This window comes from Danio rerio, chromosome 21 (assembly GCF_049306965.1).
Source record: "Danio rerio strain Tuebingen ecotype United States chromosome 21, GRCz12tu, whole genome shotgun sequence".
Lineage (NCBI taxonomy): Eukaryota > Metazoa > Chordata > Actinopteri > Cypriniformes > Danionidae > Danio > Danio rerio.
This window is the reverse complement of record NC_133196.1, coordinates 7,881,359-7,904,914: the sequence shown is the minus strand read 5'-3', so window position 1 is coordinate 7,904,914 and position 23,556 is coordinate 7,881,359. Positions and strand designations below refer to the sequence as shown.

The following is a 23,556-nucleotide window of genomic DNA, read 5'->3' as shown; positions in this document are numbered from 1 at the left end:
TGTTGAAAAAATCTGCTCTCTGTTAAACAGGAATTGGGGAAAAAAAATAAACAGGCGGGGGTGAATAATTCTGGGGGGCTAATAATTCTGAGTTTAAACATTATATCTTTAAAAGTCTGTCAAGGTCAGTGCACAAAGGTCTATCTCACACTCCCACATACTTGCACACACCCACACACACTATATACCATACAACAATATAATTTTATCTAGAACCTAAGCTTTTTTTGCACTGCAACTAATGATCAACAGTAAAATGAGTACATTGTGCATCTTCCCAACAGGCAAAACCAGCATGTCAGTGTCATGGATGTTTCCATCCAGTCTGAGATGATTTTGAGTCTTAATTTGATTTCAGCAAATGGAATGATTTTTTTGTGACAAATTTTATTTCGACACATATTTTGAGAATATGCTTTGGAATTTAAAACAAAATTCAACAATACACTCTGGGCAAATTGACTACCCTTTCTTTATGTTAGTGTTTTGCCCCATTGACTTCCATTATAATGACATTTTTTGATTGCAAATCCATGACACCATCCCAGCAGGCATACAACATCAAAAGACATTAATATTAGGTTAGATTTAGGTCATGACATCGGGTGACCAAAATTCAATGTCTAGCCAGCGTCTAAGAACAACGTTGTTTTGATGTTCTATAATGACGTCAAATTACGCTGATTTTGGTTGGTTTTAGGTTGTGTTGGAAAATGACCAAAATCTAACGTCTGATAGATGTCATGGTGATGACGTCCACAAAAACGTCAAGGTATAATCTGATTAGACGTTGGTATTTGGTTGATTTTAGGTTTAGGTTGATTTTTTGTTTGGAAATGAACATCGGGTTGACGTCAGAACCCAACCTGATTTTCATTTCCAAACAAAATTCAACGTCCCCACGACGCTGGATATGTTGGGGTACAACGTCAATATGACATCATATTGATGTCCTGTGCCTGCAGGGATATAATCATGCATTCTTGATCGTTGCTGGTTTCGCTTGTTGGGAAGAGGTTTAATTTACACATTTTTACTGTTGATCATCAGTTGTAGTGCAAAAAAAGCTTGGGTTCTGGATAAAAATTATTATTAATATTATTATTAATAATATTAATATTATTAATATTGTTGTATGTAGTATAGTGTGTGTGTGTGGGCGTGTGCAAGTGAGAGAGACCTTTGTGCACTGACCTTGATATGTTTGAGAAATAAAAGTAAGCATGTGAGCTCTCAGAACATAGTAAACATGGTAAGTGTATTTCTACACAGACACTATAATCTGCTGTTTTCCTCCATAGCACAGGCCTATCTAAAGGGTTAATGCAGCCAACTGATGACCAACAGTAAAAATAAAAGGTTTTAACTCTTTCAAACAGGGTGAAAAACAACAACCATGAACACATGGTTATTTGGTGTCATGGCTTTGCAATCAAAAAATCTGGCTATGATGGAGGTCAATGGGGCAAAAACAGCCACCAACATAACAAAAGGGTAGTAAATTTGAGCACTGCACAAGGGTAAACATTTTTTTTAAATATTGAAAGATTCTATAGCATTTCCCCCAAAATGCAGCAATATTTATTGTTATTACATTCTGTTATAAATGAACAAGTCATTCCAACCTTGAATGACATTAAGTAAACAATCACAAAATTTGTCATAGTCAAGGTCAACTGTAGAATTATTGTAGACACAACCACCCTTACCTGTCCATAGATTTCATCGGTCTCGGCAGGAAGTGCTTTATCCCCATCAGTGTACAAATCATCGTAATCGTACATCTTCTCCAGCTCAGCATCGGTGTAATCCGTGATGGACTCCTCCTTAAATTTGTCGATATCGATTGATTCTGCTTCTCCACCGATGCCTCCCTGTCCACCCGTGGCAACAGACCCTGCCCCCGCGCTAGCCCCTGCACTGCTGGTTCCGCCCCCAATGGAGCCACTTGAAGAAACAGACCCGCCTCCAACAGAAACAGACCCGCCTCCAACTGACACAGACCCGCCCCCAACGGACACAGATCCACCCCCGACAGACACTGAGGTGCTGGAGCTGCTGCTGCCTCCTCCTACAGTATAATCTCCTTCTCCGTATCCTTCTCCGTATCCCTCGCCGTAGGACAGATCATAACTCTCGCCATACTGGGCATCATCATAACCGCCGCCTCCACCAACCTGCATGGACAGACAAACAGAGACGGTTTGTTAAAAGAATAACATAAAATAAAATAAACAAATAAAATAGAGTGGAATGAAATAGAATTAAATTTAATTAAATAATAAAATAAAAATGCACAAATAAAATACAAAAATAAAATGCACAAAATACAGAAATAAAATAAAATAAAACAAAACAAATAAAAAATAAAAAACAAAATAAAATACATGAATAAAATACAAGAAATAAAATTAAAAAAAAATCTGTAAAATAAAAGCAAATAAAACACATAAACAAAATAAAAAATAAAATAAAATACAAAAATAAAATAAATTAAAATAAAGTTAAATAATATAAAATAAAATATAATAATAAAATACAAAATAATTTTTTAAAAATAAAAATAATAAAATAATAAAATAAAATGCACAAATAAAATAAAATAAAATACAAAAAATAAAATACATTAATAAAATAAAATACAAAAAGAAAATAAAAATAAAAAAGCTAAATAAAATAAAATACACAAATAGAATACAAAAATAAAATAAAACTCACAAATAAAATACAAAAATAAAATAAAACAAATACAAAAACAAAGTAAAACAAAACAAATACAAAAATAAAAGTAAAATACACAACTTAAACAAAATAAAATAAAATACACAAACAAAATACAAACATTAAATGAAATGAAATGAAATGAACTGAAATTAAATTAAATTAAATTAAATTAAATTAAATTAAATTAAATTAAATTAAATTAAATTAAATTTAATTAAATTAAATTAAATTAAATTAAATTAAATTAAATTAAATTAAATTAAATTAAATTAAATTAAATTAAATTAAATTAAATGTTTGTATTTTGTTTGTGTATTTTATTTTATTTTGTTTTAGTTGTGTATTTTACTATTATTTTTGTATTTTGTTTTGTTTTACTTTATTGTATTTTTGTATTTGTTGTTTTTGTATTTGTGTTTGTATTTGTACATTTTTGGATTTTTTTGAGACATTATTTATAACATAATAAAACACATTTATTTATTTTTTTAAGCACATTCATCATTTTCATTAGAACAATTTAGCCTATTTTATTGTCCTAAAAATAGTATATTATATGTTTTTCAAAATGTACAGACTGGATTTTATGAATAAACAACATATTTTTAATAATTATTACATTAGTTGGAAAGAAATGTTTCCATAGCAAAAGACTGAAATGCAGTTTGTTGCAATTGAATACTAAACGTAGTACTGACCTAAAACTGAACTAAAAATAAACGAATGTTAATAATTTATAAAATATATAAGTAAATGTAGCCTAGTAATTGCACTATTTTTTCTTTAGATAGGATCCTCAAGTTAACTATTTTAAAAGATTGTTTTCCATAATTATAGTAACACTGCAGTAATAAGCTAATTTAATAAATCAATAAATATATTATACATAATAAATAGATTTTAAATTCAATAATTCAATCAAATAAACCAACAAATTCCACAATTTTTTTATTTGACTGGATCCACTTTAGTAAAATCCTCATAAGTAAAATAGGAACAATTTTTATGCCTTAACATTTAAATTAAATAACAATTAAATAAAACTTTAATTAAAAATTTAATTAAACTAAATTTAAATTAAATTCAAATATTAACCATTGCTGAGGATAACTAGTTAGTCATCCTGTTAGTTAGTAGTTAGATAACTAAACTCACTGAGGTAGAGCTGGAGCTGGAACTAGAGCTGGAACTGGAGCTGGAACTGGATCCTGTACTGCCCCCAGAGCTGGATCCGGAGCCGATACTGATCCTGGAACTGGATCCAGATCCGGAGCTGCTGATGATTCTGGTGCTGGATCCCGATCCAGAAGTTCCGTTTCGGATGATGGTGGTGGTGGAGTGCACTGTACCTCCTTCTCCTCCAGACGATGAAGATGAAGAAGTGATGATCCGCCTGTCCAGATCTACTCTACCCAATTGGTGGTCCACTTCTCCTAGTCCCAGATCCAATTCTCCAGCTGATCCAGTACCAGTGCTGGTGATGGTGATGGTCCGGGAGCCGTCAGGACTTGAGGTCGACTCGTCATAATAGGTTTCATATCCGGTATCGTATCCATCATATCCATCATACCGGTCCTCACCGGTATTGGCCGTGTTGGAGCTGGAGGAGGAGGAGGATGAGGAGGATGATGATGATGAAGATGATGATGATGATGATGAAGAGGATGATGAAGAGCCGCTGGATGATCTGCTGGAGCCTCCTGATCCACTGCTGATAACAGAGGTGATGACGCGACCGCTGTCCGGAACAGACACCTGCACAGCAAACAAGAGTTTATCAGAGAGTGCATATGATTTACAGATTCTGTTTCAATCCAGTTGACCACAGTATACTTTAATAATAAAATATACATACTCTCTCTATATAATGTATAATCGTTTTTAGTTTTATAAATGTATATGTTTTTTTTCTAAACAAATAAAATTATTGTTAATTATTATGGTTATTATTGTTGCTGTTATTGTTATTAATTATTTTCACCACAATTAAATGACAGTTTCCTTGATTCAAATAAAGCAAGATAAAACAGTGTATAAACATTATTTTAAGACCTGCGAATATAGGAAATGATTAGAGATTGGATGTGATTTCGAGATTCAGTTTCTGATGCAATCAAGTTGAACCCAGTATATGTTGTATTAATAAAAATACATTCTCTCTACACTTATACAGTTGAAGTCAGAATTATTCGCCCCCTGTCGATTTTTTCTTCTAACTGTTACTGGTAAATAAAAAAAATAGATAGACAGATGGACGGACAGACGGATGGATAGACGGATGGACAGAATGATAGAACGAACGAACGAACAAATGAATGATAGGTAGGTAGATAGATAGATAGATAGATAGATAGATAGATAGATAGATAGATAGATAGATAGATAGATAGATAGATAGATAGATAGATAGATAGATAGATAGATAGATAGATAGATAGATAGATAGATAGATAGAACGATAGAACGATAGATAGATAGATAGATAGATAGATAGATAGATAGATAGATAGATAGATAGATAGATAGATAGATAGATAGATAGATAGATAGATAGATAGATAGAACGATAGAACGATAGAACGATAGATAGATAGATATATAGATAGATAGATAGATAGATAGATAGATAGATAGATAGATAGATAGATAGATAGATAGATAGATAGATAGATAGATAGATAGATAGATAGATAGATAGATAGATAGATAGATAGATAGATAGATAGATAGAACGGTAGAACGGTAGAACGATAGAACGATAGATAGATAGATAGATAGATAGATAGATAGATAGATAGATAGATAGATAGATAGATAGATAGATAGATAGATAGATAGATAGATAGAACGATAGATAGATAGATAGATAGATAGATAGATAGATAGATAGATAGATAGATAGATAGATAGATAGATAGATAGATAGATAGATAGATAGATAGATAGATAGATAGATAGATAGATAGATAGATAGATAGAACGATACAACGATACAACGATACAACGATAGATAGATAGATAGATAGATAGATAGATAGATAGATAGATAGATAGATAGATAGATAGATAGATAGATAGATAGATAGATAGATAGATAGATAGATAGATAGATAGATAGATAGATAGATAGATAGATAGATAGATAGATAGATAGATAGATAGATAGATAGATAGATATGGACAGACACAGACAGATACGGACAGACAGATGGATACAGTAGACAGACAGCAAGACGGATAAACGGACGGATGGATGGACAGAATGATGGGAAAAAAGAACAAACGAATAAACGAATGATAGATAAATAGAGGGACGGACGGAAGGAAAAAAATTATAGAAAAAACGAATGAACGAACAATGGATGGATGGATGGATGGATGGATGGAAGGATGGATGAATGGATGGACCAACGGACGGACAGGCAGGTGGATGGATGAATACAGTAGACAGACAGACAGACAGACAGACAAACAGACAGACAGACGGATAGACGGACGGACGGACAGACAAACAGAATGATAGAAAGAACGAATGAATGATCAAACGACCGAAGATAGATAAAAAGTGAGACAGACAGACAGACAGACAGATGAATAGAAAACATTATAGAAGGAATGAACGAACGAACGATAGATGGATGGATGGACAGATGGACGGATGGACAGAATGATAGAAAGAATGAACAAACAATAATGAGATGGATAGACAGACAGACAGACAGACAGACAGACAGACAGATAAACGGACGGACAGACGGACGAATGAAAAAATAATAGAAAGAACGAACAAACGAATTAACAATATATGAATGGACGGATGGATGGATGGATGGATGGATGGATGAATGGATGGATGGATGGATGGATGGATGGATAGATGGACGGACAGATATATACTATTTTACAAAAAACAGAACTAAACACTGACTTCGGTTTCGGTTCCAGTGGTTTCTTCAGTTATCGTTTCTTCAGTCTTGTCTGAGTCCATGTCCTCATAGTAGGGATATTCATAATAATAGTTATCCTCCTCTGGGTTCTGAAGACAAACAAATAATACCGAGTGTTACTCACAGCTGAACATTCACATTTTAGAGTTTATCAGCATTCATATCAACAACTTTAAATATTTCAATACAGTATCATGCAATTAAATCTTTAAAAGGGACCTACAGAATTACGCCCCTTTTTACAAGATCTAAAATAAGTTTCTGATGTCCCAAGAGTGTGTGTGTGAAGTTTCAGCTTAAAAGACCCCACAAATAATGTTTTATAACTCTTTGAAACTGACCCTTTAGACTTGGATCCTAATTATGTAGTTCTGGAGACTGTCGCTTTAAATTCAAATGAGAATGTGTTCTTTTCAAAAGAGGGCGGAGCTGTGTCAGCATAGCAGCAGATTCAAAAAATGAGACTAATATCCTCTGCTAATGACAGAGAGATGGTCACTAATGGGAGGGGCTTTCCTCCTCTGATGACACTTACATAAGGTGAATGTCAATCAAAGTGTTCCTGCAGACTTTTTACTATTAGAAGCTGGTTATGTTCACACACTGTTGCCACACAACTGTGTTTAAACCACTTATACAAGTGATTTGCATAATAGGTTCCGTTTAAATCAGTATGTATTATGATTATATTAGCAAAAAATTTTTTAAACAAGTTTCAGATGAAAAACAACACATCAAACTGCATACTATATCCATAAATGTATAATACTGCAGATGGAAGCACTTGGGCAAAATGAGTAATGCAGAAACACAAAATATTTCTGAGCCGCAGGACATCAAACTGAGTCTCAAGAGTCCCTCAAGCGGCTTGTAATTATGGCAATTATGACGATGATGTGAACGAAGCATATGTGAACATTATTTGTTCTCCTTAACAAAAAAAGAGTGGCATCTTGAGGGATTATTTTATATTTAAAATAGGCGAGTGAAAACAAATGAAAAAAATATATATATATCTATGTATATATATAGGCTTAACTTGGTTATTTAGGTTATAATAATAATTTAGTAAAAAATAAAATACTCCAGCCAAACTAAAAGAAATAAACTTTCTTAGGAAGTAAAAAACATTATAAGGAATACTCTTGGTCTTGATCTAATAGACTAGAGAAAAAGGAAAACAGGGATTCCCTCAAAGCCAAAGTTCAGGAAATCCACGTTCAGTCTTATCTAACATGAGGAATTGCTGACCTCTCGCTGCTGATTGCTTGCATTAGTGACGGAAAACTGCTCGGCTTTTCATCTGTTTGCCTGATATTTCACTGACGGATCTGGTTTTTGAAGGACCGGTCAAAAGTTCAGGGCTTTTCTTTTAAAGAAGCCCCCCTACTAACAGAGATTTACAGCTCCTGACACACACACAAACCTGAGGTCATTTCTGTGCCAAAAACACACATCAAAGACACATAAGAGTCCAGAAAAACACTCCACATTCTTTACTCACTGATAACTCTGCCATATGCTGGACACTAGAGTTTCTGATTGAAATGATCTTGCTTTTATTTATTTAGATTTCCATATTTTTATTTATTTATTTATGTATGTGTGTATGCATGTATGCGTATGTATGTATGTATGTATGTATGTATGTATGTATGTATGTATGTATGTATGTATGTATGTATGTATGTATGTATGTATGTATGTATGTATGTATGTATGTTTGTATGTTTGTATTTTTGTATGTTTGTATGTTCCTGAAATTTAAATAGAATAGTATGATATTAAAAATGGCAAGTTTGATTTTAAGAGTAATAAGTTTTCTACAAATTAATTTGCAGTTGGTTAAAATGGATATTTTATAAAGTCATTAAGAATAATATGAAATATGCTCCTGGAAGATAAAAATAAAATACAGCATTTACAAATATTAAGACAACATGATGAAATAATTAATATAATGTTCTAAAAAAAAAAAAAAACTAAATAAATAATAAACAGGTGTGGTGGCTTTAAAAATAATAATAATAATAATAATAATAATAATAATAATAATTATTATTATTATTATTATTATTATTATTATTATTATTATTATATATTTATTATTATTATTATTATCATTATTATTATTATAACTACTACTACTACTAATATTATTATAAGTATTATTTTATAATAATAAATTACAGTAGAATATTATTATTATTTAATAGTTTTTTATTTAATTGATTAAATAAAAACTGAAATTAAAATATACTTTCTATTCTTCTAAACATTATTCCATACTATACTATTATTTTAAAATGTTGTTTCTGTGTTAGTGGTAATAACATAAAATAAAATAAAATAAAATAAAATTTTAAACAAAAAAAGAATCTAGTAACACATTACAATAAGATCTTATTAGTTAATGTTAGTTAAGAGCAAACAATAAAAAATATTAATTTAATAATTTAATTAATTTAATAAAAATTAATTTATTTCTTGTGATTTTTTTCATGAATTAAATAAAAGAAATTAAATAGAAAAATAAAATAATATGAAAACAAATGTAAAAAAAATTATATGAAATTCTAAATGAACTACAGTTTTATATACAATTTTATTTTAAACAATTTCATTAACTACATAAAGTAAATTAAAATAAATATTTTTTCAATATTGGGGTGCAGCTGGAAGGGCATTCGCTGTGTAAAGCATATGCTGGAAAAGTGGTTCATTCTGCTGTTGCGACCCCTGACTAATACAGGCACTAAGTGAAAATGAATGAATGAATGAATGAATGAATGAATGAATGAATGAATGAATGAATGAATGAATGAATGAATGAAAATTAAATATAAAATACTCAATAAAAAATGTAACAAAAGGTAAAAAAAAATATTACAGCATTTATTGGTAATGAAAAAAATTATGTTGCCTCACTTAATTACTGTTATATATTATTGTTATTTTTATTTCATTTTCACCAATAAAATAACTATATAATAACAATATTCTTCTAATATATTGATAATATTTTGTTTCTGTGTTAGTGGTAAGCAAATGAAAATAAAATAAAAAATAATAAATTGAAATGAAATATAATTTTTATTAAGTTAAATGTAAATTAAATACAAAATGCTGAATGAAAATACATTTATTACAGTATTTATTGTTAATTAATAAAAAAAACTTAGCACAACGTTTGATTTAATAACACATTAATAAATGTTGAAAGATGATGAATAATTGTTGATTATTAGTTCATGTTAGTAATAGCATTATCTAATGGAGCCTTATTGTAAAGTGTGGCCATTTTGCCTTAACAGAATATGTTATTCACATCATAGTCCATCATACATTTATTCATATATACTGTAATACATAACACATTCATTTATCAAAACAATATGAACAGGTGCGCTCTGACCAATCAGATGACACTTTATTTTCACGTCACATATTCTGTCTGTTTTTTTAAATGTTTTATCTATTACACGATTGTTAAATATTAAATTCTTCGCTTTTCAGTTGGATGAAGTTCAGTAATGATCCACTTTTTGATGCTCAGAACAACTGCTTGGCCCCGCAGTCAATCCCACAATTCCCTGGAGCGCGTTCTGCTCAGCGGCCATAGAGAATCAATTGAAAACGGTCAGTCATCTGCGTGTTATTCAGCTTAAACTATTTTCTCATAAGTTTTTGCATGCCGAATCTCTCAGTCTTTCATTTAATGCTTTCTCTTTCTCTCTCTCTCTCTCTCTGCAGAAGTTTAGAGGATATTGGCATCTGAGTGAACACAGATGGACAGAGGATGAACACCCAATTGACCCCCCCCAAAATTAAAAGAAGTACAGAGTTTTCAGCACTATTTTTGAGATCATCTAAGCTACATTACTCCTGAATGTTGTTTTGCTAAAATGTTAATAAATAAATAAATAAATAAATAAATAAATAAATAAATAAAAAAATAAATAAAAATAAATAAAAAAATAAATGTTTCTTGAACAGCAATTTAGCATATTAGAAAGATTTCCGAAGGATCATGTAAATGGAATAATGATAACATTTTAGTAAAAAAAAAAATCCAATTGTACTGATTTTTGCTGTACTTTAAATCAAACAAATCAGACATTTTCAAAAATAAAAAAGACTTAAAATTGCACAGTTATAAAAACATAACTTCTCATAAATGTTGACGCTATAAACATTTTACACATTTAAAATATAAAGAATGTCTGTCACATTTGCTGTCTGCTCTTTTGACTTTTATTTTATACTTACTTGTTTTGACCTAGGTTATTTCCTAGTTTATTTCTGTAGTTACCCAGTTTAGTTTAGTTACTCATCATGAAGAATTTTAGTTTATGACCCCTTATTTAAGTTTTCTTTATTCCTGTTTTTACTTTATTTTGATGGTTTCTCGTTGATAGGCTGATTGTGTTACATTCTTGCTTTCCTAAGCTCTTTCCTAAGCCTTTGGTAATTCTGCTCCAAAGTTGTGTGTTTTGTTTTGTCTATTTTGTTTATTTTAGTTTATTGTTTTTACATTTATATACCATCATTTACTTTAGTTCATTGACCAATACTGTTACATTCTTGCTTTCCAAAGCTGTTTGGTTATTCTCTTATAAAATTGTGTGTTTTGTTTTGTCTACTTCCTTCAGTTTGGTTTATTTGTGAATAAAAGCTACAAATACACACTAACCTCCCTCATAAAGAACTCAGTGATTGCAACATAAGCATAAAACACAAAATTTATACAGACGATTGGCATAACATCATACTTGATTTAGGATGCATTATAAAATGTAAGTTTCTGTTTCTAATTAGTTTTCATGGTTTCTCATTGATAGGCTGATTGTGTTCACCTGTGCCTTGTTTAGTTACTCATTTCCTGTTTATACACGCTCGGTTACTTCAGCTCATTGTCCAATACTGTTACAGTGTTGCTTTCCTAAGCTCTTTTGTTCTTCAGTTTTGTGTTTTGTTTTGTCTACTTTGTTTATTTGATGAATAAAAGCTACAAAAACAAACATCACTTGCCTCATGCTTTTCTGCTGTCATGTTACATTTTCTAGTCTAATAGGAATCAAGCATTTTATCTAATGACAAAACAATGTACTATTTTATTAATACAGCATGTCAGTGCAAACTGAGCCTAAACCCTTTGCAGGCCGAGACCTGCTTTAGCTTTGCTCTCTTCTCCTCCCTCTATCACTCTCTCTCTCTTTCTCTGACTGATGAGGTCATTTGTTCGCTTGGAAAAATAAAATTCTAAACAGACTGCCTGCAGCTGGGTCTTTTCCGATGAAATGGAAACAGCCATAAGGTATTAATACGCCTGAAACACATTCACACACACACACACACAAGTGTGGGCAGGTATTACTGCATTTTAATTTCTTTCTCATTCCAAAGGCCAAATAAAAGCTGAATAAATATATAAATAGTCCAACAGTGAGTGCTTTGTGATGTCACATTTGCCAACTCTAACACTAAAACCAGATTTTTACATTTTCGTTACAGGTTTTCATTAACGGGTTCACCATTGAGTGCAATAGTAAAAACTCCATTCATTTTCTCCATTGAGAATTTAACTTTTGAAGGATTTTTTTTAACCTTTAAAGAATTTAAACCTTTAAAGATAGACTTGTTCTTAGCGGAGTTATTTATTTTTGTTTTTGCATTTGTTGATCTTACATGTTCACATTTTTAACATATTGTCAAAAATATAATGTGTAACAATCGGTAGTGGAAAAAACTTCATTCCCCATAATGCTCTACGTAAATTCCACCAATCAGAGAGTTGTAGCTATTTATTAGCTTTTAACTCCGCCCACTCACAAATGGCATATTTGAGATAAATCTCTCTCCCTACACCCTCTAAAAAATAAAATAATTGGTATTGGTATATGTATTGCAATAAATAATAAATTAATGGTGTGATAAATATAATCAAGAACTGTAATTTTTTTTTATATTTGCACATTATTTAAGTTGTTGTTTATAATTCCTTATACGAATATAGTTCTTTTCCTCAAAAATGCTGAAATGAAAATTCCACCAATCAGGGAGTTGCAGCTAGTACATAGCTTTTAGCTTCTCCCACTCCCTTGACAAACATAGAGATAATATGCTATCCTTACACTTAAAAAAAAAAATCTAAAATATTTGTATTTATTTATTTGGCAACGTATGCAAAATATATGTTTATATAGATATAATCAAGGAATATAATTGTTTTATTTTTTACCATTATTTTAAGTGTTTCATTCCCAATGCTTCATGGGATTGTAGTTCTTTACCTTATTGATGCTGTACAGAAAATCCCACCAATCAGAGAGTTGCAGCTAGTAAATTACGGTTTAACTCCGCCCACTCCCTCGACAAACACTGAATAATGTAATATATGTTTTTATAGACATAAACAAGACGTTATAGTTTTATATTTCACCATTATTTTAGTTGCCATTTACAATGCTTCATGGGATTGTAGTTCTTTTCCTCGATAATACTGTACATTTTAGAAAATCCCACCAATCAGAGAGTTGTAGCTTGGAAATTGCATTTTAACTCTGCCCACCCCTATGAAAAACACTGATACATGTAATATATGTTTTATAGACATAAACAAGACGTTATAGTTTTATATTTCACCATTATTTTAGTTGCCATTTACAATGCTTCATGGGATTGTAGTTCTTTTCCTCGATAATACTGTACAGTTTAGAAAATCCCACCAATCAGAGAGTTGTAGCTTGGAAATTGCATTTTAACTCCGCCCACCCCTATGAAAAACACTGAATAATGTAATATATGTTTTATAGACATAAACAAGACGTTATAGTTTTATATTTTACCATTATTTTAGTTGTGTCATTTACAATGCTTCATGGGATTGTAGTTCTTGTCCTCATTAATGTTGTGCAGAAAATCCCACCAATCAGAGAGTTGTAGCTTGTAAATTGCATTTTAACTCCACCCACTACCACGACAAACACTGAATAATGTCAGATATGTTTTTTTAGACATAATAAAGACATTTAAGAGTTTTATGTTTCAATATTATTTTAGTTGTGTCATTTACAACGCTTCATGGGACTGTAGGTCTTGTCCTCATTAATGCTGTACCGAAATCCCATTAATCAAAGAGTTGCAGTTAGTGAATTGCGTTTTAGCTCCGCCCACTCCCTTGACAAACACTAAAAAACATAATATATGTTTTTATAGATATAAATAAAATGTTTTAGAGTTTTATATTTCACCATTATTTAAATTGTGTCATTCATAATGCTTCATGGGATTGTAGTTCTTTTCCTCATTAATGCAATACATAAAATCCCACCAATCAGAAAGTTGTAGCTTGGAAATCGCATTTTAGCTCCGCCCACTCTCCTGACAAACACTAAATATTGTAATTTATGTTCTTTTAGACATAAACAAGACGTTACAGTTTTATATTTCACCATTAGTGTCATTATTAGCCCCTTTCACACATTCAGACCTTTCCGGAAAATTGCCGGCAATTTTCCGGAAAGGTTGTATGTGTGAACAGGTCCTTTTTGAAAATACCGGTAAATTCGTTCTGGCTATTTTCCGGAAAGAGAAGTTGTAACATTACCGGCAATTTGCCGGAATGCTGCGCTGTGTGAATGCAGACGGAAGATTGCCGTAATAAGCGCGTGCACGTCTAGAACGTGCTGACATGAGACACCTGCTTTAGCCAATCACAACAGTCAGACGCATTTACGTCCGTGCGGTTTGTGAGAATAAAAGCCTTTGAATATTTTTCCAGACACATTTAGCTGCTAGAAGTTAGTCAGATCATGTTTATATGTTCTTCTTAATGCCAACTGTGTAAATAATCATCGATGAGATGCTTATGATAAGCCGTTGTTTGTTTACCTTCAAGCTTTGCGTGTGCCTGTGAAACAGCCTGTGAGCGCCTGCACACGCACATATTATGAACATCTCGACATGCGAAAGTGATCCTGCGAAAGTTGTTCACAATATTGATCATCCACAGAGTTTGTAATTTAGTCAAATGTTTACAAATACAAGCGCAGCCGTTTAAAGCTCATTTGTGGTGAATGATGTCAGAATTTACCGGTATTTTGGAATGGATGTGTGAATGCTCTTTTCCGGAAAATTTATACCGGTAAAGTCGTTCTGGAAATTTTCCGGATATTTACCGGTATCAGTGTGTGAAAGGGGCTATTGTCATTGCCATTTACAATGCTTTATGGGATTGTAGTTCTTTTCCTAAATTTAAATCAATTAAGTTCACAGTCTTGTCTTTTTGACATCTTTTCATGCACTTTTTGACTTTGAATGAAAGTTTATAATGTTGTGATTCTCCTCGTAGCTGATTATATTGGTTCACGGCTTATAAAACTTTAAAATATTCTTTTTTAAACCCCACCATGAGAAAAAATGAAGCTGTTGAAAAGTGAATAGCCACTAATGCACTGTATCAAGACCTCCGGAAACTGCCATGACTAGGGATAATTGTTGAACTTTTGCCTGACGTGGTGGCTTTATTTTGACAGATTTGGATTTAAAAGTGCTTAAACTGTCCAAACCCTCGACGAGATGTTCCTGACTGAACTGATTTCACTCTCTCTGTTTTGCTTTGGTTTTGTTCATACAAGCCAAGGATTTCTGGGACGTCCTGACCTCTTCTCCTTCTCTACAAGGGAATGAATACTGGTTAAATGATGAGAACTTACAGATTGATCAGTGTTTGGGTCTTGGTTCTGGGGCTGTTCGGGTGCAGAAACCTCACAGTCTGGGCTGTAATGCTCACAGTAGTCAAACGCAGCTCGGTGGTCCGATACGATCATCAGCTGCTGGATGTCACCCTGTAACAAAGAGGTCAGTGATTACAACTTAAACATAAAACACAAAATAATACAGATGATTGGCATAACTTCATACTTAATTCTGGAGGCATTTTCAAATGTAAGTTCCCTTTATTTCTGTTTCTAATTTGTTTTTATGGTTTCTCAAAGGTAGACTGATTGTGTTCACCTGTGCCTTGTTTAGTCACTTGTCATTTTACGTTTATATACCCTCAGCTACTTTAGTTCAGTGTACAATACTCTAACATTCCTGCTTTCTTATTCCTTTCTTATGCTCTTTTTAATTGATAGACTGATTGTGCTCACCTGTGCCTTGTTTAGTTACTCGTCATTTCATGTTTATATACCCTTAGTTGCTTCTGTTCAATGTGTAAGGCAGTTACTTTCTTGCTTTCCTAAGCGCTTTGGTTCTTCTGCTACAATGTTTTGTGTTTACTTTGATTAATTTTGTTTATGTGTAAAAAAAAGCTACAAATACATCATCATCGCCCTCATTAAGAGGTCAGCAATTACACCTTAAGCATAAAGCTGCGGTCACAGTGGACTTTTCTCCCCATAGACTTCCATTCATATGCACGCGAATGTGTCAGACCGGAAAGGCAAGTTTATGCATCAAGTCCTGCAATTCACTGCGTGGAAAGTTCAAGCTTGGTGAATTCTGACCTGCGAAATCGCATTAAATAATTGTGTGAGACCAATCGAGGGTCAAAATGTGTGTGACCTCTCTGCACAGAAATTTAAAACATGGACCATTCGCTTGCTTTTTTTAAATGTCCAATCATCTTGTTTAACCCCACCCCTTTTTGCAGTGCTGTGCGACAGAATTTTAGTGCGACAAAATTCTAGTGTGACTGCAGCATCAAACACAAAATTAATATATGATTTAACAAGCATCAAAAAAATAAAGTTACCTTTGTTCCTGTTTATACTTTGTTTTTATGGTTACACATTGGTAGGCTGATTGTGTTCACCTGTGCCTTGTTTAGTTACTGGTCATTTTACGTTTATATAGCTTTCGTTGCTTTAGTTGAGTGTCTAATACCGTTACATAATTGCTATTCTAGGCTTTTTGGTTGTTCTGCTTCAAACTTTTGTGTTTTGTACTTTGTTTAGTTTTGTTCATTTGTGAATGAAAGCTACAAATACAACCTCACCTCCCTCATAAAGAGGTCAGTGAAAACAATGCAAGGATAAAACATAAAATTAATAGATGATAGCCAAAACTTTGCTGTAATTGTGTTCACCTGTGCCTTGTTTAATTACCTGCCATTTTACGTTTATTTACCCTCAGCTGCTTTAGTTCAGTGTGCAATATTCTTACATTGCTGCTTTCCTAAGCTTTTTTGCATTGGTAGACTGATTGTGCTCACCTGTGCCTCATTTAGTTACTCGTCATTTTATGTTTAAATACCCTTAGTTCAGGGGTGTCCAAACTCGGTCCTGGAGGGCCGGTGTCCTGCAGATTTTAGCTCCAACTTGCCTTAACACATCTGCTAGGATGTTTCTAAAGAGCCTAGTAAGAGCTTTATTAGCTAGCCCAGGTGTGTCTGATTGGGGTTGGAACTAAACCTTGCAGGACACCGGCCCACCAGGACTGAGTTTGGGCACCCCTGCCTTAGTTGCTCAAGTGGATTGTGTAAGGCAGCTACATTCTTGCTTTTCTAAACGCTTTGGTCCTTCTGCTCCAATGTTTTGTGTTTACTTTTAGTTTAGTTTTGTTTATTTGTGAATAAAAGCTACAAATACATCCTCACCACCGTCATAAAGAGTTCAGTGACTACAATGCAAGCATAAAACACAAAATTAATACAGACGATTGGCATAACTTCATAGTTGATTCAGAATACATTAAAATAATTGAGTTTTCTTTGTTTCTGATTCTACTTTGTTTTTATGGTTTCTCATTGGTAGACTGATTGTGTTCACCTGTGCCTTGTTTAGTTACTTATCATTTTACATGTATATACCCTTAGTGTTTATCTGTGTATGTTTGTGTACAGTTGAAGTCAGAATTATTAGCCCCCTTTGAATTATTTTTTTCTTTTTTAAATATTTCCCAAATGGTGTTTAACAGAGCAAGGACATTTTCACAATATGTCTGATAATATTTTTTCTTCTGGAGAAAGTCTTATTTGTTTTATTTCGGCTAGAATAAAAGCAGTTTTAATTTTTTTAAACACCATTTTAGGGCCAATATTATTAGCCCCTTTAAGCTATATTTTTTTCTTAGTCTACAGAACAAACCACTGTTATACAATAACTAGCCTAATTACCCTAACCTGCCTAGCTAAACTAATTAACCTAGTTAAGCCTTTAAATGTTACTTTAAGCTGTATAGAAGTGTCTTGAAAAATATCTAGTCAAATATTATTTACAGTCATCATGACAAAGATAAAATAAATCCATTATTAAAAAAGAGTTATTAAAATGATTATGTTTAGAAATGAGTTGAATAAATCTTCTCTAAGTGAAACAGAAATTGGATAAAAAATAAACAAGTGGTCTAATAATTCAGGAGGGCTAATAATTCTGACTTCAACTGTATTAGTAATTATCATCAGCAGTACACATATCATTAAAAATATTAAAATACATATAATTTGTCTGTCCAATGATGAGCTCATTACACACTTAAGTGAACAGACATAACAAATAAGAGAAAGATTTATTACAACTCCTGCAAAAGATGAGTTTCCGAAGACATTTTAATATAATACAGTGCAGATTCAGCAGGAACAAGGTTCAATAATTGGTCATAATTGCCTTGCGGTTCAGTAAGTGAGTCAGATTAATTCAGTTCGGCTCAGAATGATTCAGAAGAGACTGGAAGAATGTAGACGTCCAACAATCGTTAACAGAAAAAACGAATAAAAACTGCTTTAAGCTGCCAAGCCTGACAGTCAAATGGACACTAATGCATTAAAGACGCATCTACAGCAATCAGACAACAGTGTGAATCATCACATTCATCAGAGAGTCAAAGCACCACCATCACATTCATGCAGAATTCATAACACACAGAAACACACAGACGAGAGCTTTCTGCAAAACAGCTGCTTGCTTTCATTCAATAACCATGGTTTTTGGAAAAAATAATGAATACAATATGGAAAAGGGATGAAACACCTGTTCGAATGGGACAGGAAACACACACACACACACACACACACAAACACACACACACACACACACACACAGTAAAAAGTGGGTCACAGTCTGGGCGGAGAGAACTGAGTCACAATTTGATGCCAAAACTGTCCAAACGAATTAGGGCATTGACCAACACCTGTACCCACATAAACACAGTGTACACACACACAAACATTCAGACGCGCACACAGTCACATAAATCATTCAGACAAACACACACACAGACATAGAGACACACTCAAACATATAGACAGACAGAGAGAGACACACACACACACACATTTAGACATGTACACACACATACAGGCACACACAAACACAAATATAGAGACACGCAAACAAATGCAAAACATACACACATAGATACAAACACACAAACAACACAGACACCACACACAACCACACGTCTAGTACAATCAGAAATACACACACACACACACACACACACATATAATACCAAAACACAAACAAACACAATCACACAAACACATACAGACACACAAATACAAACACACACACAACCACACGTATAGGGTTGCATAGACACACTCACACACACGCATACAGACAGACAGACACACAAACATACAAACACACATATAGAGACAGACACTCACACATACAGACACACACACATGCAAACAACAACCAAATTCAGACACATATACACAAACACAGAGACAGATGCGCACACAGACAAATACACAAAAACAAACAGATGAACAGACACACACACAAACAACACAGACACACAAAAACCATCCCACAAACACACACAGATACTTGTACGAACACACACACAAATAAAAAACACACACACACACACACAAATGCACACATGCTCACAGTGTACACACATACACAAACATTCAGATGCATACACAATTCAGATGCATACGCAAACACACACACAAACTTTCAGACACACACAACCACACATATGGGGTCGCATAGACACACTCACACATACAGACAGACAGACACACACACATACAAACACACATATAGAGACAGACACTCACACATACAGACACACACACATGCAAACAACAACCAAATTCAGACACATATACACAAACACAGAGACAGATGCGCACACAGACAAATACACAAAAACAAACAGATGAACAGACACACACACAAACAACACAGACACACAAAATCCATCCCACAAACACACACAGATGCTTGTACGAACACACACACAAATACAAACACACACACACACACACACACACACACACACACAAATGCACACATGCTCACAGTGTACACACATACACAAACATTCAGTTGCATACACAAACACACACACAAATACAAACACACACACACACAAATGCACACATGCTCACAGTGTACACACATACACAAACATTCAGATGCATACACAATTCAGATGCATACGCAAACACACACACAAACTTTCAGACACACACAACCACACATATGGGGTCGCATAGACACACTCACACATACAGACAGACAGACACACACACATACAAACACACATATAGAGACAGACACTCACACATACAGACACACACACATGCAAACAACAACCAAATTCAGACACATATACACAAACACAGAGACAGATGCGCACACAGACAAAAACACAAAAACAAACAGATGAACAGACACACACACACAAACAATACAGACACACAAAAACCATCCCACAAACACACACAGATACTTGTACGAACACACACACAAATACAAACACACACACACACACACAAATGCACACATGCTCACAGTGTACACACATACACAAACATTCAGTTGCATACACAAACACACACACAAATACAAACACACACACACAAATGCACACATGCTCACAGTGTACACACATACACAAACATTCAGATGCATACACAATTCAGATGCATACGCAAACACACACACAAACTTTCAGACACACACAACCACACATATGGGGTCGCATAGACACACTCACACATACAGACAGACAGACACACACACATACAAACACACATATAGAGTCAGACACTCACACATACAGACACACACACATGCAAACAACAACCAAATTCAGACACATATACACAGAGACAGATGCGCACACAGACAAATACACAAAAACAAACAGATGAACAGACACACACACACAAACAATACAGACACACAAAAACCATCCCACAAACACACACAGATACTTGTACGAACACACACACAAATACAAACACACACACACACACACAAATGCACACATGCTCACAGTGTACACACATACACAAACATTCAGTTGCATACACAAACACACACACAAATACAAACACACACACATGCTCACAGTGTACACACATACACAAACATTCAGATGCATACACAATTCAGATGCATACGCAAACACACACACAAACTTTCAGACACACACAACCACACATATGGGGTCGCATAGACACACTCACACATACAGACAGACAGACACACACACATACAAACACACATATAGAGACAGACACTCACACATACAGACACACACACATGCAAACAACAACCAAATTCAGACACATATACACAAACACAGAGACAGATACGCACAAAGACAAATACACAAAAACAAACAGATGAACAGACACACACACACAAACAATACAGACACACAAAAACAAACACCATCCCACAAACACATACAGATACACATACATAAATACACACACACACTTCTAAAAATGTAATATCCTTTTAACTTACATTACAATCTGCTCAATGCAAACAGTAATCTAACTATATGCATAACTACTATCATTTCAGTGTGTTTTCCACATGCACACACACACACAAACACACACACACAAATAAACAGACACATACATACAATCCTTTCAGTCGAGAGAAGCATAATCTGATTCAGCACACTTGTTTACAGCTGAAATTCAATGCATTCAATTACGAACAGTTGTTTGCTCATTACAGTTTTTCTTGTTTGCTTTGACCTGGTTAAAGAAACTAGAATCCACTTCATTCTCATTTTCACTATCTCAGCAGAGCAGAAGACAGGTCTTGCAAATGTATAAACCCTTTCTCAATGGATTGACACATTTTCCCCAACATTTTTCAAAACAGTTAACACAGATGTCATTCAAGCGGTCCAAACTCCATTGTTTTAGCTATGATAACCAAACAGAAACCATCTATTCCTAACTATTCGAAACTTCCAAGATCAGTATGAATTCACTGAAGCACTGGTTTGACACTCCTTCACACAAATCTTCAATTAGCAATCAATCTGTAAACCTTATAAAAACGGTGGCAGGTCTGTGTTGTTCTGTGCCAGCATGGATGGAGGAGGTTAATAGTGGCTATACTCCCAATAGATTTGACTGTATTTTGGTTTACATGTGTTTTCTCTAATATTTACTGTATTTTATTACTTTTGTCTCCATTGGTTTATTTAGTCATGTCATTTGATCTATTTAATTTGTTAAAAAAAACTATCACACTCATCATGTGCACGTAATTTGTAAACAAATGACTCTTGTAAATCACTCAAAAAGAATCAAAATCAGCAGAGCATCTGTCAGTCAGTGTATTGTTAATTAAAGTCATTACAATGTATTTATATCAGCACTTGTTGCTTTATTGATTTATTTAGTCATGTCATTCGATATATTTAGTTTGTTTTAAATCGTAAAAGCTATCACACTCATCATGTGCACTTGATTTGTGAACAATTGACTCTTTTAAATCACTCAAAAAGACTCCGAATCAGCAGAGCATCTGTTAGTCAGTGTATTGTAAATTAGATTGTATTTATATCAGCACTTGTTGTTTTATTGATTTTTTTAGCCGTGTCATTTGACCCATTTAGTTTGTTATGAATTCCAAAAACTTTTACACTCATCATGTGCACTTGATTTGTGAACAAATGACTCTTTTGAATCAGTTAAAAAGAAGTCATCGGTTTAAATCAGTCTGGATTTTTATATAACGAAAATAAAATAAGTGCTTCGTTATAATAATAAAAAAACATTAAAACAAAACTATGGCATTAGATGTGCGGCCTAATTTCCCACAATGCTCTGCTGTGTCCGTTTATTAACAGAATGTATTTATAGTACCAATAGTTTCTAGAATTGGTTCAATCACCTGCTTTATTTGACCCATTTTAGATGAACCTGTCCATGTGCATGTCTAACTGATCACGAAAACAAAATCTTTTGAAAAGTCCATGTTGGAGAATCATTACAAAAACATTTGTGCGCTTGTAAATGTTCAGGAGACGCAGCGCTGATTTATTGTAGCAGTCAGATTCATATATCAGCCTAATCGGTGACTTCTCCTTGTTCTACACGCACAAAAACACATTTTTCCCACAGCGATCCCAGGAAACTTGTACAAGCAGGAGGAGAAAATGTGGGCAAAGTTAGTGTGAACTCAGGAAGATGAATGTCTGGAACTGACACCAGGTTAGAGTCGAAAAACATGAAGAGACTAGAGCATGCGCGCACACACACACACACACACACACACACACACACACACACACACACACACACACACACACACACACACACACACACACACACACACACACACACACAGAGAAGATTTAAATCATCATGGCAGAATGAGAGAGTGAAAAAGGAGAGAGAGGGAGAGAGAGAGAGAGAGAGAGAGAGAGAGAGAGAGAGAGAGAGAGAGAGAGAGAGAGAGAGAGAGAGAGTTGTGAGTATTGTGCAGAAGGCTCTCCAGGCCGTGTGGAGATTTGGCTGTGAGCAACCAGACAGACAGAATCGGCACACAACACAACCCGCAGAAAACACTGGAAGACAAAACGCTCCTGATGTGAAGCAAACAGCTGAACACAGAGCTCTAGAGGATATGTTACATAACAGGGACAATCCTGGCTG

At 33.7% G+C, this 23,556-nt stretch overlaps 1 protein-coding gene across 3 annotated transcripts in view; it reads right to left on the bottom strand.

Moving 5' to 3' along the window:
- Positions 1 to 23,556, bottom strand: part of col5a1 (procollagen, type V, alpha 1) — a 229,113-nt gene that overhangs the window by 108,515 nt on the left and 97,042 nt on the right. For all 3 annotated transcript variants that reach the window (XR_012397110.1, XM_073935763.1, XM_073935764.1), the window contains exons 5-8: positions 15,389 to 15,520; positions 6,653 to 6,760; positions 3,880 to 4,479; positions 1,710 to 2,177 (exon numbers count right to left, since the gene is read on the bottom strand). Coding sequence is in view for 2 of the 3 variants with exons in the window: in XM_073935763.1 (XP_073791864.1) it covers positions 1,710 to 2,177; positions 3,880 to 4,479; positions 6,653 to 6,760; positions 15,389 to 15,520 (1,308 nt within the window). In the remaining variant the exon portion in view is untranslated. The remainder of the gene's footprint in view (positions 1 to 1,709; positions 2,178 to 3,879; positions 4,480 to 6,652; positions 6,761 to 15,388; positions 15,521 to 23,556) is intronic.